The 18,634-nt window shown below is 47.0% G+C and overlaps 1 protein-coding gene across 1 annotated transcript in view; it reads right to left on the reverse strand.

The window, feature by feature from the left end:
* Positions 1–18,634, reverse strand: part of SLC47A1 (solute carrier family 47 member 1) — a 45,647-nt gene that overhangs the window by 5,865 nt on the left and 21,148 nt on the right. The window contains exons 3-16 of the mRNA XM_083161287.1: positions 17,601–17,809; positions 14,809–14,910; positions 14,489–14,557; positions 14,107–14,255; positions 12,164–12,206; positions 10,153–10,197; positions 8,680–8,777; positions 6,572–6,669; positions 5,565–5,678; positions 4,864–4,931; positions 3,632–3,740; positions 2,830–2,905; positions 1,209–1,278; positions 746–878 (exon numbers count right to left, since the gene is read on the reverse strand). Coding sequence (XP_083017413.1) covers positions 746–878; positions 1,209–1,278; positions 2,830–2,905; positions 3,632–3,740; positions 4,864–4,931; positions 5,565–5,678; positions 6,572–6,669; positions 8,680–8,777; positions 10,153–10,197; positions 12,164–12,206; positions 14,107–14,255; positions 14,489–14,557; positions 14,809–14,910; positions 17,601–17,786 — 1,360 coding nt within the window. The 5' untranslated portion in view covers positions 17,787–17,809. The remainder of the gene's footprint in view (positions 1–745; positions 879–1,208; positions 1,279–2,829; positions 2,906–3,631; positions 3,741–4,863; positions 4,932–5,564; positions 5,679–6,571; positions 6,670–8,679; positions 8,778–10,152; positions 10,198–12,163; positions 12,207–14,106; positions 14,256–14,488; positions 14,558–14,808; positions 14,911–17,600; positions 17,810–18,634) is intronic.

Raw genomic sequence — 18,634 nt, forward strand, 5'->3', positions numbered from 1 at the left:
TACTACTCACATCAGATCGCATCTTATGGTGCCTAAAGTGCCCTCTTCCAGCACCCAATGTGGCATGCCATATCGGGGGCTGGAAGAGGGTGGGAGGCGGAGTCAGCAGCAGTGGCATAATTTGAAAAAACAGTGTAAAACATGGGGCGCCCTCTGATTGACTGAGAGAAAATGTGAGATTCAGAGCCGCCCAGTGTTTTAAACTGTTTTTTTCAAATTCTTCTGCCGCCGTTGACCCCTACCACCCACCAGCGCTCCTTCACAATGCTACACTACTCCGATGGATGCCGCCAGGGCTCCCTCTGGCCCCCTCTCCCCTAGCCCGACGCCCACCAAAAGCGCTCCCTCCACCCACCACCAACCATCTGCAGTCAAGCGATCACATGTGGTTAAAAACCACATGCGATCGCTCCTGCAATTTGAGAGATATTATGTGTCGCCTGGCGGGCCCGTGCATGGCGCCGCATGGTACACACATTGTGCATACAATCATTTGATTTATCAAACAGATGTGGTCGAAATCGAATGATTGTATGCAATATCTCATAAATGTATGTGCTACATTCGGTTCTGACACTAGTGGGGAGGTTAGGGTTTAGGCTGCAGTGAGTGGGTGGTTAGGTTTAGGTGGTGGGCTATGGGGGATAGGCACTAGTGGGGAGGGTTAGATGTTGCACAGTTTTATTAACGCAGTAACTTGCGGCGCGGGCCATATAACCACAGTAGTGCCAGAGAAACGTCTCACCTATTATGCCCATGTTAGCTGCAAACATCAGCGAGATTCCAACGGGAAGGCCAATAACATAATAGCCAATGGCGTTAAAAATGGCTCCAACTTTCTGCTTTCCGGTACCGCGGAGAATTCCCCCGCACGTAGCCTATGGTGCAATTGAAAAGTAGATTTACAAACAAGATTTGAGCTGCAGCAAAGGCCTGGCGACAATGCGTGTGTGACCTGGCGACAACGCGTGTGTGACCTGGCGGGTCTTTGGGTCAAAGTCCAACAGCAATGAGACGGGGTATATAATAATGCCAATGAGTCTCAGAAGAAGCGCAATACTATCACTTGGTGGATTTGGGATGCTGGAGGAGATATACACGCTAGTATAGAGCGGTTTGCTGCTTGGAACTGTGGGCGCCTGGCTGACCATAGCTGTTGGGGACATCACAGTGGAACACAGCTTTGGATATTTTAGCGGTGAACTTACCACACATCCATCGAAGAGATGGCTTCCGGCATAGACGGGAAGCACGTAGCTGACAAGGGTCACTATAGACCTATGGAGAGAGCAGAGAGATTCGTCCGTAGGTCACCAGGTCCAGGGCAGCCGAGAGGAATGCCGGGTCCCGGGAAAATTTGGGGGCGTGGCCTAAGTGTGGAAGGTGTGGCCATCTCCCACACTTATGCCACGCCCCCAACATGTTTACAGGGGGTGAAAGAAAACTCTAAAAACTCTAAACTCAGCAGCACACACCTACAGCATGTGCTGTGCTGACAGCAGGCTCAGCATGAGCTCTCACGCTGTTAGTGAGACGCTCATGCTGAGCCTGCTGTAGAAGTGTGTGCTGCTGTTGCTGCCCAGGGAAGGCAAATCGGGTCCCACTCCAGGCCCCCCGGAAAGGTGGGCAAGTCTCCCGCATTTTCGCTACAGCCCCAGTTCCCTCCTTCCCCGCAGTATAAAACTCAGAATTTCACAGATCCGCTGGGAGGGGGCGGGCTAAAATGACACGATTTGCATCATTTTAGCCCCTCCCACTATCCCCAGACCCACATATTGTTACAGCTACCAGTCATGGGGGTGGGGCTTAGTGACGTTGGCCTCGCCCCCAAAACTTAGCCTCTTCCCACCCCCCTCTCACTCCTCTCCGGGCTTCTCCCGAAGAGGCGTTTTATGAAGTTGGCAAGTACGGTGCAAAATTGTGCCGACGCACACCTTGAGGTGGTAATTAGACCTATACGTAGCTTGCACTTGTGGCCCCCTGTACCTGGAGAGTGCAAACCCAATCTCCAGCCATTGCAGGGACAGCGGTCACTATGGCGCCATGGCTGGTGGGTCGACCCTCCCAAGGCTGCTCCGTTCTCCTCTGCTGAGTTAATGGGTTTTGGGCAGTGTCCTATAGCACAGGCTGGTCCAGGGAAATGTACCCACCCCAGGTCCCCACTTCCTTCTGAGCAGGGACGGAGCTGGCTCAGGGGGGCCCCACACCAATTCTCGTTAGGGGCCCCCATGAGCAGGGCCAGCTCTACCATTAGGCAGCTGCCTAGGGCGCCAGTATCTGGGGGAGCGCCACCAAGTCTGCCTATCAAATAATGAAGGATGTCTATAAGGATCCTTGTGGTACTTAATGCAGGTGGCTGCTGTGGAACTTCTAAGACCTCACCTCCATACGTTCCCTTGAGGCATACATCCCTACTTTGCTGCTCCCTCCTTGCACTCTGTTGTGGGTGGCAAAGGTAGGCCTCCAGAGAAATCAGGTGACCTGCCCATGTTTCCGTGGTGCTGGGAGGACCACCCGACTTTTGGGAGCTTCCCTGCCATTCCGGAATGTTAGGCAAGTATGCCTTAAAGGGGTTGGAAATTGGGTATTGGTGGCAGTATGGGTGTGGGAGGGGGAGTAGGTTCAAGTTTTGCCTAGGGTGCTGAAAAGCCTTACACTGGCCCTGCCCATGAGATGTCATGTTCCGAAATCTCCAAGACCACAGATCTATGACCCATCTACAAGGACAAGAACTCATTCCATTCACATTGTATTGGTACAGCAATGTTATGGTGGAGGGAGCGACTTATTCCACTGCCCTGAATAATGGAAACAAAATGGCCGACTTACTGCTCTGAGGTAAAGATGTAGGCAATCACGTCCTTCAGGCTGATGAGCAGAATGCAGCATGCCAGGGCACAGATCTCTGCAACAGTAATCAAGGAGGGATTGGGGAGTGTCTCTTCAGGGCCACCACTTACTTATTCATGCAAATCTGTGTCCCCAATATGAACGAAGGCAGCACAGAGTATATCAGGAGATGAGTGATGTGTCTGTGAGGACAGGGCTGTATGTGACAGAGGCAGTGACATGATGTGAGGAGGGGAATGAAGGCAGCAGGAAGCCACAGACTGAGAGTTATATAGTGGGGGGAGCAGAGTGCCCAGCAGCACAGAATATATCAGGAGACGGGTGATGTGTCAGTGAGGACATGGCTGCATGTAAGCAAAAGAAGCCAGTAACTAAGCACTTGGGTAACACCATGCTGCACTGTAGGGGGCAGATGCAACATGTGCAGAGCACTTGGTATTGGAGGGGCATATCCTAGCTCCGAGCTACATTTCAGTGTAAAAATAAAGCTGTCCAGCAATTGTAGGCTACATGCAGAAGCAGCCAGTATTTACCCTGCATGCAAGAACAATGTACGTATGTGCTTCCCCTGCAGCGCAGCATGACTTGTTCCCGGTGCTGTTTTGCATTGCTCCCCACTCAGAATTAGCCCCCATTTACTCTGGATGACTGGCTGCTAGTTGCAGCTGTAAGGACTACCAGCCTTTATAAATAACCCGGCCCGAACCATTGTCCTACCCAAGGTGAACACGAGAACATTATGTCTATAGTTACCCAGAACCATATGCAGCATTTCTAGTACCTGTCATTATTAGGGCCACCACCATGGATTTCTTGGCTTGTGTGATGTCACCTGCCCCCAGCGCCTGTCCTACAAGGACACTGGCGGCAACACTGAACCCCAGCGGCACCTGCGGAACGGAGAACCCACAATATTACTCTGCCTGGTAAGCTGAACCCTTGGGCTGTCCCCAACCAATGAGCACAAGTCACCAATACTGGCGCTTGTATATGTATACAGTGTATCGCCATGCCTTTATCAGCCATCTAATTGGTATTCACTGGACTAAGGGCCCCAGGGTGATTGACACCCTGCGACCATTTGGGAGCAGTAATTCAGCAGTAATTCGCCAGCAGGGGTTCCCCCGGCTGGTGATGTCATCAGCTGCCTCCTCCTCCCCACGGCCTTCGCAGCGCTGAGTGTCTAGACTTACTCAGCGCTGCGGACAGGGAGAAAATCATTTGCTGGTGAGTGATTTTCCCAGAGCGAACGCATTCTCAGTCCTGCACAGGGGCGGGAAGGAGAGGGGCTCTGTGGGGCAACATTTACCTGTTCACACCTATCTCCGAATTCTCACTTTCTTGGGGGAGATGTTTCAAAGCTTGGAGAGAGAGATATGGGGATATGGACTAAGCTATGAAGAGCGCTAAAGTGGGCAGAGATAACGTACCAATCAAATCAGCCCCTAACTAATTGTTCAAATCCAGACTGTAGCATGGTAGTTAGGAGCTTACTAAATGGTACTTTATCTCTCTCTAAGGCAGTGGTTCTAAACCTCAGTCCTCAAGACCCCCACAAAGTTCACGTTTTCCAGGTCACAGGTGCGCTCATTACTCAGGGACACATTTTAAAAGATCACAGGTGGAGCTAATTATTTCACCTGTGACTGAGACCTGCAAAACATGCCCTGTGTGGGGTCCTGAGGACCGAAGTTGAGAACCACTGCTCTAAGGCTTAGTAAATGATAACAGATTTCCAGTCTTTTTTCAGGGTTACACCTGAACGCGTTTCGTGACCAATATCTGTTCTACTATGGTAACATTTGTGACCTCGTAACTCGTTTCATAACTCACATGTTCCCAGCTAGGGTAGCATATGTACAAAATGATCACAAATTTCCTGTATGATAGTATCGCTTATAGGGTAACATCTAAGCAACTAACGCGTTTCATGATTAATATTCTAGAAAAAAAGGTCTGTTACTATAATGTTGCCAAACAGCCAGACGTGTGCCATCATTAGTAGGTTGTTACCAAAAACACGATATTAGCCATCTGGTAAATGATGGCCTGAGCCCCAAGGTCTTCCACGCCAATTATTCCTACGGGAGAGATAAAGTACGTATAACTGTCGGTTACACTTTAAACTGATAAAACATAAAAGGTGTAATTAAAGGTATAGTCTAAAGCAGTGGTGTCAAACTCATGCCCCCCCCCCAGCTGTTGTGGAACTACACTTCCCAGCATGCCCTGCCACAGATTTTATATAATGGATTGCTAAAACTGTAGCAGGGCATGCTGGGATGTGTAGTTCCACAACAGCTGGAGGGCCATGAGTTTGACACCACTGGTCTAAAGTATGAACCAAAAACACTAATGTATTGTATGATTGTGCGTTTCCATATAGCTAAATACGGTGAAATGCGTGTTATTATAGATGTAACTGCAGAAGTATCATATCACTGGGAAGAGCTGATAGTGGGACGTGTACAAGAATCGACCTTGAATTACACCCACATAGAAAAATAAGGCTTCATAAGAGGTTTACCCATCCTGACTTCCTCAAACAATACACACAGCAATCACGCGTTTCGCAATATGTAACTAAGCCTTTTGAAGAATGCAATATCATAAAGAGACAGACCAGACACAGTCACAGAGACAGAATAGAATTAAAAAAAAGACAGAACATCACGGAGAGACAGACAAGAAAACAACTGATTCTGTGCACTAACCTGACAGTATGATCCCAATTTCGAATGCCCACCATTCGATACAGAGCATGAGCATGCTGGGAATTGCAAGCCGGGTGAAAGACCCCCAGTCCTCAAAGCAGTCAGAGGTCCACCCTGCAGACACAGGTAATTAAAGTATGTCTCAATCAGTGAATCCAAGACGTGATATAGTGTAACATTATACTGTGATTCTAATGTTTGGTATGAGTCCCTGGTGAAAGAGACAGCGCAATATGGCCAACTCCGGTCTGTTAATCTACTGAGGCAGGTATTTATCAAAGCTCCAAGATATACAATTTTGATAGATAAATCAGCCCCCAACTGTCATTTTAATAAAAAGTTAATAACGTTCACTATTGACGTACCTATTAAAATAGCATTACTACGTATTATTCATTTTGCAACTCTCTACCTAACAAAGAGTTAAAGAGACCGGTTCTAGAGAGCCGGTTCCTCACAGTCTGTGTATGGAGGTCAGCTGTCTCTGTAACTGCCGCCTGGCACGGAACCAGTTCCCGGTTTATGCGCTGGAATAGGGACTTCACTCATCGCGCTTGCTGCCAAATACTGAGTCACTCACAAACATGTAATAACGGTATATACAAGATTATCCTTCTCTGCTGTATACAAGTCAAAAAGCTGAAACGGCAAAGCAGAGCAAATCACGTAGCTCCCCATATAAACTGCAACGGCCATGCACCTGCTGTTCATCCACCCACCTATTAATGGCATCAGGGACGGACTAAGGTTTGAGGGGGCAACGAACTTGTGAGGGCCCCTATTAATACAATTGTCAATGTGATATGCTTGTAATGGTCCAGACACTGCACATGTGTTACATACACTGTAGTGTTGTACCATACAGAACCCCAGTTATTATTATGCCACAGTGCACCCTACGCTGGGGGTACAGCTATGTATGGGGGCCCCACAATGTGTTGGGGCCCCATTGGAGATAAAGTACCAGCCAATCAGTGCTATATAACATCAGATTCAGCGGTCAGTACCTCCCCAGGTCTCCACATGAAGCTTCTTCCACCTGATGTAAGCAAATAACAGGATCGCCTGAGTAAACTGAGAGATAGTATTAGCCCACGCCGAGCCCCTGGGGGGAGAGACAGAATTATCACCATTGCTGTCATTTTCATTGATACTTCATAGACAGTGACCTCACTAGTTCCTCGTACTCATGCCCACATACAACAGATACAATGTAAAAATGGTATCAAGATAGATTAACAGTCAAAAGGTCGACCCCTTTTGGTCGACAGTCAAAAGGTTGACAGGGTCAAATAGTTGACAGTCAAAAAGGTCGACAGGGTCCAAAGGACGACAGACAAAAGGTCAACAGACAGAAAGGTCGACATGTTGAAAAGGTCGACATAAAAAGGTCGACATGCAGAGCCCCGCAAGGTACTGAGCCCAAAGCAAAGCGTGCCATGCGAGGGGACGTGGTACACTTAGACGGTGTCCATGTCGACCTAATGTCGACCCAAAAAACTGCATGTCGACCTTTTCCAAGTTAAACATTCGAATGTCGACCTTTGGACCCTGTCGACCTTTTGACTGTCGACCTTTGAACCCTGTAGACCTTTTGGAAACCTAGAATGTGACGGCAGATAAGAACCACTTGGCCCCATCTAGTCTGCCCCTTTTTTAAACATGTTACCTCAAACCATATTTGATCCTTAATTCTTGACTGTTATTTATTGACTGTCAACCATTAGTGGTCGACCTAGACATTGTAGCTCAAATATACCATAATCTGTAAAAATCCATTTTAAATTGTAACTCCGCTTAAAAATCATGACCCCGATAACTGCCTGAAATTGCCTGCTGAAGCCTCGGAAACACACTCCGACTCCTAGAGCTGGACGGAAATGACGTCTGACTCACAAGCATGCTGAGCTGGTCATAAATGTGACATAGGGACGACATGGCACATTCGCCAGCCCTACTCATGCAGACAACAGGAGCAAACGCACCAGGATTGCAGCAGGAGGCGTGGCTTCACGGCTATAGTAAAGGATACTCAGAAATCAGTACGCAGTTCATTTACATTATGGTGCAATCCCAGACAGCATACTGTCAGTATGGGTCACCTGTGATTCAGTGGGCCCTGTGCCCTTCATGCACACATTGGTATTACGCCCATAGATGTGTTTGCATTCAACATGACATAAGCCCAGCTGCTGTCCGTGTTTGGCAGATGTGTGCCCATGCCAAGATCTCTAACCTTGGCCATTATCATTGCGTTCCTTGGTTTGTTCCATGGTCACTGATATCGCTAAGGAAGGTCTGTTCCTCCAATCATATCTGACTAATGAAGTGTGTTTTCCGGATTTCAACAGGCAATTTCAGGCTAAAGTCTTATTTCATAGGTCAGCTGTGGTTCTACCAGGTTTGTGTACCCGGCGTAATGATTCCTTTGGGAAGCGTTATGTTCCAGTGAAGTCACATTGTGAGGGTGTCCCTCATGTATTTTGTACATCTTCCCCTGGACCTTCCCTCCCTCTTAGCAAAAGTTTCACATCGTAATCTTTGCTGTTTATATTTTTTTACTGTAAATATTTCAGTGGCACTACAAGTCCCAGAGAGGCAAACTGGTTTTGGCAACCACAGGCATGCTGGGAACAGTAGTGCCACATATAAAGGGCCTAATTCTGTGTTGGGCACATGTACAAAAGCAAAAGCCTCTCTCGATGATCAAAACACGTGAATTCGCCCCCATAGAGGTGAGGAGCCGTGTGAGCCTGTAAAGTATATAGGATGTGTAATACTCTACATGCGTATTGTATGTGTATTAAACCTTAATTTCCTCCTGATTCCCTCCGGATTATGGGGGTGACTCAGGTTGGTTTCCTTCTTTAATGGACAAAACCATGCTGCACTGCAGATGGGGCAGATGTAACATGTGCAGAGAGAGAGTTACATTTGGGTGGGTTATACTGTTTCTGTGCAGGGAAAATATGGACTGCTTTATCTTTACACTCTCTGCACCTGTTACATCCCCCCCCCCCCCTGCAGTGCAGCATGATTTTGTCCATTAAAGAAGGAGTTTGCTTTTGCACACCAACCTGAATCACCCCGATACGTATATTATAAGTATACTTACATCACCCCCAGCCCCAGCACGTGCAGGAAGATGTAGTTAATTAGTGCATTGAAGACATTTGCAATGAATCCGGTTAAAACTTGAGGAAATACGATCCCCTGTAATTAGAAGGAAGAGTTAGTCCAGGATACCCCTTTATTTAACCCCTAGCAGCCCTGACTGACAAAAATGGGACAACTTACGCCCCATTCCTAAATAGGCCCAGGGCAAGCCCATTTACTGAGAGGTCACACCACTGGCTAATATGTATGAATACAGATGTACTGGGGAGTGGGAAACGGGAGAGAGATAAAGTAACTTATTCCAAACACAGCCTGTAACATGTCAGTTAGGGACGGATTGCCTGCTACTTTATCTCTCTCCACTGTATCTCCCCTTTTTGAAGAAAAAAAAAACCCTGAACAACTTATGGTGACCTCTTCATATGTCGACATTTTTCAAGTGTCAACCCTTTTGTGACTGTCAACATTGTACATGTTTACCCTTTGTCAATGTTAACTTTGTAAGTCGTCAAACTACAGATACAGACTCAGGGGGGGTATACAATCCCCGCTGCTATATCTGACGGGGGAAATAGCGTCAGGCGCCTATTCAGTGCTGTCTTTCCTGACATCATTGAACAGGCATCTCGGCAAAACGAGAGCGACTTTAAAAGCAGTCAGCTCGTTTTGCCGAGAATGGCCGTGGATTGTCGCGCTCAAGGCTTTTTGCCGATCGGCAGGTGGGACATTGAATCCAGCCTGCCAATTTGCTGTCGAGCAAAACGCAAACATGACAGAACCCGGGATTGCATACCACCCTCAGAGTGGCCCATACGGACACCCCATCGCAGCTTTACTATAGTACAGGTACAGACTCAGAGTGGCCCATACGGACACCCCATCGCAGCTTTACTATAGTACAGGTACAGACTCAGAGTGGCCCCTACGGACACCCCGTCGCAGCTTTACTATAGTACAGGTAAAGACTCAGATTGGCCCCTACGGAAACCCCATCGCAGCTTTACTATAGTACAGGTACAGACTCAGAGTGGCCCCTACGGAAACCCCATCGCAGCTTTACTATAGTACAGGTACAGACTCAGAGTGGCCCCTACGGACACCCCATCGCAGCTTTACTATAGTACAGGTAAAGACTCAGAGTGGCCCCTACGGAAACCCCATCGCAGCTTTACTATAGTACAGGTACAGAGTCAGAGTGGCCCCTACGGACACCCCGTCGCAGCTTAACTATAGTACAGGTACAGACTCAGAGTGGCCCCTACGGACACCCCATCGCAGCTTAACTATAGTACAGGTGCAGACTCAGAGTGGCTCCTACGTACACCCCATTGCAGCTTTACTATAGTACAGGTACAGACTCAGAGTGGCCCCTACGGACCCCCTGTCGCAGCTTACACATAGTACAGGGATAATTGGCAGCACTTGTACACAATATACAATACCACAACACATTACTGCTCTCGGTCCGTACCTGGTTCTGCAGATATCTCGCCTGTAGTTGGTACATAAATGACGCCTAATTAAAAGGGAAAAAAAAGAAATCTATAATCCCGAAATTCTGAACGTGGTCGTCCTAATATTGTATGACATTCTGAAGCAGAGACTCCTATTACACTACAGGTATGTAAGCTCCTTGCACTAGAATTATCCATCACACCGCTAGTTACTAAGAACCGATGGTGCAATGGGCCTAATATAGACCTGATCGCAAAGCTGCTTTTGTAGCAAATGCACAAAACCATGCTGCACTGCAGGTCGGGCAGATGTAAGAGGTGCAGAGAGCGTTAGATTTGAGTGGGGTGTGTTCAAACTGAAATCTAAATTGTAGAGTAACACCCCTTTCAGACAGAAAAAAAGACCCGGGAATTTCCCTGCTCTTGCCGTGTCGACCTGGGTTTTTCTTCTGTCTGAAAGGGTCAACACGGGTCTAAAGTTTCGGGACTTCGACCCAGGTATTTACCTGGGTTTTTCCCGGGTCTGTATTCCAAAAACCCGGGTCGCCGGCTGTGTGAAAGGAAACGACCCGGGTTTTGGGGATTATTACACATTGTTAGGACTGATTGGCTCTCCTGGTGGGGTGCTGGCTGATTGGTTGTGAGGATAGGCTTCTCTGATTGGCTGGGAGGGCATGGCAATGGAGCTGGCCTCTGAGGTCATTAGGGAGCTGAAAAAAGGATAGCATGGCCCACTGGTAGAAGCAAGAGGTGAGAGCTGCTGGCAGTGAGAGGGGAGGAGGATATCGGCAAACAGATGACTGGGACAGTCATAGATGCCACAGTGTACTCAAACATTGCAAATATACTGACAGCCATGTGAGGTAACATGTACCTTCCAGTATATAAAAACAATAAAACTTGTTTACAACATATCCTTGTGTCATGCCATGGTTAATGCATTGCAGTGAGCAGTCACCACGCACTTTTGATGAACTCATCTCTGTGTGCCTTTAAAACTGTCCTATTCTTATGACACACAGAGTTTTGCAGGAAAAATCCGGCTTCTGTGTGAAAGAGGTCGACACGGGAAACACCCGGGTTTTTGCTCCTGTGTGAAAGGGGGTCAGCACCTTGCTGCCTAGTTTTACCCGGGTTTTTGTATCCGGGAAATACCTGGGTTTTTGGGATTTTTCTGTCTGAAAGGGGTATAAGAATAAAGCAGCCAGTATTTACCCTGCACAGAAACAGAAAGTAACTCATGGTTGCCTACCTGACTCTCTCCTTCAGGGAGAAAATGCTCTGTTCCTGGACTTCCCTGGTAATGTAGGATTGCCAGCACCTGTGGGGAGCTAGGTAATTGATAAGAAAGGTGTTTCCCTACAGGTGATGGCAATCCTACATTACCAGGGAAGTCCAGGAACAGAGCATTTTCTCCCTGAAGGAGAGAGTCAGGTAGGCAACCATGAAGTAACTCCCCCAAATCGAATTATCTCTGCACATGTTACATCTGCCCCACCTGCAGTGCAACAGCTTAGCTAATTGGTTAGCTGAATTATGCCCAATGTATCAAGCCTTCTAAAGAGATCACGCGGGGGAGTGGCCCAGAGCAACCAATTCAACTTTTTTGACCACTGCCTTGGATATGACATAGGTCAGCTCTGCTTCGTGCACTGAGTAGCACTGTGCCTGCAGAGCAAGTCTGCACTGTAACTAGGGGGGCTTAAATAAACGCCTCTACCCAGCTGATAAGAACAGGGTTACCAAATAATCAGACACAGGTCTTTGTTATAATTAAAACAAAAGGAGATATTAGGGGTTCATATATCAAGTAGCAATTTTTCATAATCAACTATATTCCGCAATTTTGTCATTGGGATCTAAAGCAGAAATGTCATTAGGACCCCAACGTATTGGGTATAGAGAAATAGAGACGCCGTGAATACTTTAAATGATGATTTCTGTATATCTTCCATTAATAAGTATGAGATAACTCGTCTTTAGAGAGTAATACAACACAGTTTATAAGTGGGAGGATTACTGACTTACCGGGAGGGCTGGAATGAAAATCAAGACGTAAGTCTGAGTTAGTCTACAAAGATATAAATAATACAGAAGTTATGTTTGTTCCCCTGGATGAACAGATGATAGAATGCATGGATGAAAGGCACAGAAAGAACATTTCTTTAAATATCGTAAATGTCAAATCAAACTGTCCCTTCTGCTCAGTAAATATGCACAAATGAAACCCTGTACGATGGTCCGGTATAGCAGGTGGGGGGAGGTACGGGTGCGTCTGACTGTGAAATGCTATTTATTACCCACTGAGGTCCTGATAACGATGTGAAAGGGGACCAGGACTGGTCTAACCAAAGATAACATCACACGATGGAACGCGAGGACCCCTCTTAACCCTGCCAGATGGTATTGTCGGGTATTAGTTATGCTATTAGTAAATGGTGATCAAGTGTGCACAATTTTTTGTTTTGCCCGTGGCAACCAATAATATTTCAGCTATCAATTGCTTGGTACAGTCTAGAACAGTGGTTCCCAACCCTGGTCCTCAAGTACCCCCAACAGTGCACGTTTTCCAGGTCTCCACACAGAATCACAAGTGATATAATTAGCTCCACCTGTGGATCTTTTAAAATGTGTCTGAATAATGAGTGCACCTGCTGGGTGACCTGGAAAACTTGCACTGTCGGGGGTACTTGAGGACGAGGGTTGGGAACCACTGGTCTAGAAGGTAATTACTAGAATCTGATTGGTCGCTACAGACTATGGCTCCGGTCTTCGGTTTTTAAAATGCGTTGATAAATCTAATCATAAAAGTGGTTTCCTGCACCTGTTTGGAAGATATAAGAAACATGTGACGTTGCTATGGGTTACGGTTCAATAGGCTCATTTAAAGAAACAGTTAACCTGTTGGAGTTTGTACGGAGGCCAGTGCCAGGCACAGAGATCAGAGTCCTGTCATGGAAATACTGAGCAAACAGAGGTGGGTGGGCGGTATGGAGCATTTCACCTGCCACTAATGGGATGCCCTCTTCATGTGACCCACCAAAAGTGACCGCAGGTCCAGGCCCATCTGGCTGGAAAGGTCACAGCTAGGATGGAACCAGGGAGGAGAAATAAGGCTGTCCTATATCTAAGGGAGAAAAGCCCCTTAATCTGGCAAAAACAAGCCCCTGAGGTGGAAATAGCTGGATAGGCCTTCCCTGGCTGCCTCCAACCATATGTTCACCACAACACAGCCTACTGACAGCTGTCCGACACTTCCCAATGAAGCGGATGAGCCCTCTTACCAGGGCCATGTTAATGTATAGGCAGACGCTATCTACCAATCAGAGTGCAGCAATCTCTACCTGTCTACCAGCAGACAGTGAGTGGCTATCATCATGCTGATTGGTGGATGGCTGGAGCTTTCCACCAGTCAGAGTGCAGCATTCTCTACCTGCATCCCAGCCTGCAGCCAGACAGTAAGTGGCTATCAGCCTGCCGATTGGTGAATGGCTGGCGCTATCCACCAATCAGAGTGCAGCATTCCATGCCGGCCTCCCAGCCTGAACCAGACAGTTAATGCTGGTGCTGGCCTGGATAGCTCCACCCCCCTCATGATGTTATATGATTGGACAGGACCCAACACAGGTGTTCCGCTCTGGGACTTCCCCATCCACAAGGTCACAGATTTTTTTCTCTACCCGCTGATCTGAGACATAGACTGCTCACCTGGGTCACCTAGGTAAGCAATCTATGTCCAGGAGCGGTGGCGGTGGGGCTGGAGTCTAATATGCAGCAAAAGAATGAAGTCACAGAGTGGGACACCCCCGTGCTGGCTCCTGCCCATGCCTATGACATCATGTGGTCATGACAAGGGGGTGGGGCTGCCTGGACCGGCACGAAGAGGAGCATCTTTTATACAAGCTGAATATTGAGTGTACTAAGGGATTTATCAACGTCTGGAGAGAGCTAAAGTATCAACCAATCCCCACCTGGACACGGCTGGGTCCTGCCGGAACAGACGCAGAATGGGCTCTGTGTTGACAAACAGGGCCCAGCAGGGAAAACAGAAGAGCAGTAAGATCAGGATCCCTCTCTGCAGGACGGTCCCGACCAGCTTCAAATTGCGCGATCCGTAGATCTGGAAGAAAAAGTCACTGACCTGTAGCGTAACCCCGCTCACAGTATCCAGTCTGGGGCTTTACAGCTGTGGCAGGGCATGCTGGGAATTGTAGTTCTGCAACCACCGAAGAGGCACAGACTGACTATACGTTGTGGCTAAAATATTTAAAAGGCCCCACAATGGTTTCTCTGCAAAGCGCCGTGAAATGTAATGTATGATTTTCCTGACTTTGATGAAATTCACTGACTTACCTGTGATATTAATGTGTCACATGCTCCGGCCAGCCCAGACCCCACCGCCACGCCAGTAATATTCACCACCTAGAATACAAAAGACCACCAGATTCTGTAAAAAAAATAAATGCAATATACAAGTACAGATGGAGTTGCTAGATTAGGTAGGGTTCAGCAAATGGTTCATGTATTGCTTCCGCGGAACATCAATATATCAACAGTCTTGCCAACCCAGACGCTGAATGATGTATCGTAGCCCAGACGATGAATGACTATGGGGCTTCATTTGGTAAAAGTTTACAGGGTACAAACATCCACCTTGTGTAATAATAACTTACCGCGATCGCCAGCGAGACAGCGTCCAGCTCCACCTTCCCCAGGTGCCCACAGAATATGGAGCTCACCATGCTGATCAGGAATGTCATCAGCTGAGACAGGAACTACGGGGAGGGCGAGAAGCAATGTTAGCCTGCGCACAGGGCAGAGACACTGAGAAAGCAGGCTGGTATTATAGACTGCAAGCAATTAACACACATTGAGCTATTTAATTAACTTAGTTCATGTATTAATATCATTTATATTAATCTGAAATGTTAAAAATTACATTGTGATTATATTCTTGTAAGGATTCCACTGTATTAGGGTTCGGTGGCATCCTAAGTACCCAAAAATACATTTGGGCAAATCCTGGAGTGAATCCAAAGCCTTATTCTTAAAAAAAAAATGTATCATACAAAATGGAGTATTTATAATAGTTGCCCGAGTCCATAAACGCTGCACCTATTTCTTTAATATTTACCCCTCCGGAGTCCCGCTATGAAGGCAGCAGTGCTGCAGATATCTCTTCCCTCCCCCTGTACTCATTGTTTAGTGACTTTCCCTATGCTCTGATCCCTGTGGTTGATGTTGAACCAAAGTACACTGTAAACCTTTGATGTCTTGTTCACAAAGTGCAATAATAGCATTTTTACTGCCTTTAGAAATATTCAGTCAGTTAATGTCAATTCATAAGTCTCAGAGGTGGATGAGAAGAATTGTAATGAGTTTGCAGGATTAGGGTAATGATAAATAGGGGGCAGAGAATTCAATAGACAAATCTGGTACTTGTGGAGTATCACGGCTCCCACGATGTCCATCGTACATGAAAAAAATCGCATCGCATGCGATCGCATACGATTTTTAACAGAAAAGCATCCAAATGTATTGAAATTAGTATGAAACATGTTCAATGGCCCCCAAATGGCATTTTTGAGGCTGTACCACCCCCACTATCAATGCGAACCCGAAGCGTGGCGAGCGCAGCGAGCCCGCGAGGGGCGGCGGTACGCGTCCTACGACCTTTTCATACCCCCACTATCCACGTCGGCGTGGAGTTGAGAATAGAAAGTGTGGCGAGCGCAGCGAGCCACCGAGCCCGAAGCGTGGCGAGCACAGCGAGCCCCGCGAGGGGACGCGGATACCTTCACAGGTATCCGCGTCCCCTCGCGGGCTTCACAGGTGTCCGCGTCCCCTCGCCACGCTTCGGGCTCGCTGCGCTCACCACAGTTTCTATTCTCAACTCCACGCGGACGTGGATAGTGGGGGTATGAAAAGGTCGTAGGATGCGTACCGCCGCCCCTCGCGGGCTCGCTAGGCTTCGGGTTCGCGTTGATAGTGGGGGTGGTACAGCCTCAAAAATGCCATTTGGGGGCCATTGAACATGTTTCATACTAATTTCAATACTTTTGGATACTTTTCTGTAAAAAATCGTATGCGATCGCATGCAATCAAATCGCATGCGATTTTTTAAAAATGCCTAAAAACTGCAAAAATCGTATCAAATCGCATGCCATCGCATGCCACTACATTTGGCATGCAATGGCATGCGATGGGAGCCGTGATAATCCACAAGTACCACAAATCTTTACAACCTGGTGATAGGCCAGAGACTTGGCAAGTAATTTATCCTCCTGTGCCCCTGTAACTGATGCCAATGTCAACATGCCCCATGCCCTACCCATGGCTGCCTCTTCCCTACATGGCTCTGATTTTACCTGGGACAACAAGAAAACTCCCATAATCCTATTATTGCATTGTCACCTATATAATACTGGGAACTGTGATGTCACGCACAAGCCTGGCATATTTGTGATGCACATGGCATCTGTGTGATGTCACGGTTCCAGAGTGATGTAATAGTCGATAGGGCCAAATCCGAATTCATTGGGAAAAAGCTGGACCTGAGCACTGAGCTGAGGGGCTAATTCTGAAACACACACAGTTCACGCACAGTGCACACGTCCTGCGGTGTCGGCGTACATAGATGCAGGACCAACTGAGCTGTGCTGGATGTGTGCAACTCCGTATCAGCACCTAGAAGAAATTGGTGGTCACTGGTGTTGTTATGATGCCAGCAAGATGTATGATTTTTACTGACACCCGCTGTATTTTTGCTGACATGTAGAAATGTGTCTGTGTTTTGTTCTTATGTTTGGCAGTAAATTTAGTGCCAGGTGGTGACCCTGGTGGTTTGCATAGTTTCTTCAGTGTTGTTTGACTTCCACGGCAACCACAGTCACATGGAATAAAATGCAGTGAGCAGAGATGCTTTGGAATGTCCTTCTGAGCTCTGCCTGCACTATAAAATCCTCACTTCTCCTTTTCTTTCCTCTGCCTTCACACGCTGAGAGGGGTGGATGTGTGTGTGTGTGTGTGTGTGTGTGTGTGTGTGTGTGTCTGCGCTCCAGAGAGATTTTGGAAAGGATAAATTGATATGTAGTCGTACAGTACTGATTTTTGTAGAGTATGTTAAATACAACATGATTCATTTCAGTGTATCAGATGGGACCAGCAATTCCCAAATCTTTGTGCAGATCCAGCGGATCCCTGATGTCACCTGTGGGAGCTGACAGACAACTGTTACATAACATTCCGAACATTTCTCATTCTCATTGTCCAGAAATTCTTTAGTTCTGAATCTGTAAAAACAGGTTTATCCAGTGGTAATTGTCCCCTATAAGGCTGCAATGGAGAGTTCAGACTGCATGCAATCCACTCTGCACAGGTGTGATCTTCAGCCACGCATTGCACCTGAGCATTATACACTTATATTTAATACAATCATTACACTGTTCCTGAGTTTAGTCCTTACCGCTGGACCAGCCAAACCAATGATCTTCCGCACCTCCTGGAGGAATGTATCCGGCAGAGGACATGGCAACTTCTGTAGACATCCGCGAGTATCCGTCACCTGTTCTGTGGGGGCGGAGTGGTTTGCGACACTGTCGACAGCTCTGTGCCGACTTGCGTCGCTCTCCTCTTCGTCCTCCTTGTCCATGTTAGGCTGGTATCAGGTTCAGCCTGTGGATGAGCAACAGACAACTGGAAACCTGACAAATATCAAGTGACAGTCTCATCTAATAACAAGTGACAGTCTCATCTAATAACAAGTGACAGTCTCATCTAATAACAAGTGACAGTCTCATCTAACAACAAGTGATGGTCTCATGTAATAACAAGTGACGGTCTCATGTAATAACAAGTGACGGTCCCATCTAATAACAAGTGACGGTCTCATCTAAAAACAAGTGATGGTCTCATCTAAAAACAAGTGACGGTCTCATCTAACAACAAGTGACGGTCTCATCTAATAACAAGTGACGGTCTCATCTAATAACAAGTGACAGTCTCATCTAATAACAAGTGACGGTCTCATCTAACAACAAGTGACAGTCTCATCTAATAACAAGTGACAGTCTCATCTAATAACAAGTGACGGTCTCATGTAATAACAAAAGAAAAAAGAAATATGGTACAGCGCTGTGTTGAATAATATATAAATTTATTAAAAATAACAATTTTATGGCCAACAATAGACAGACAAGACTTACAACATATATAAAATCTTTGTTAGTCCATTCCCATCTCAACAAACTGGTTTTTAGTGATTCATTAGGATGCATGCAGAAAAATACTCTGTTAATCAATAGCCTAGGCTTGGGGTTAGTTAGGAATCAAGAGTCAGGAGTGGTGTATCCACTACTCCTGAGGAAGCTGCTGATACTTTTTTCGAGGCGAAGAAACGCGTAGAGAGGTCAGAGGGGACACCATTTGGCAACAATACAGACACCAACCGATTGTTCTTGGATATGACCGTGTAAGAGGAATTGCACCAACGGTTGGAGA

This window comes from Crinia signifera, chromosome 9, assembly GCF_055691185.1.
Source record: "Crinia signifera chromosome 9, ASM5569118v1, whole genome shotgun sequence".
Lineage (NCBI taxonomy): Eukaryota > Metazoa > Chordata > Amphibia > Anura > Myobatrachidae > Crinia > Crinia signifera.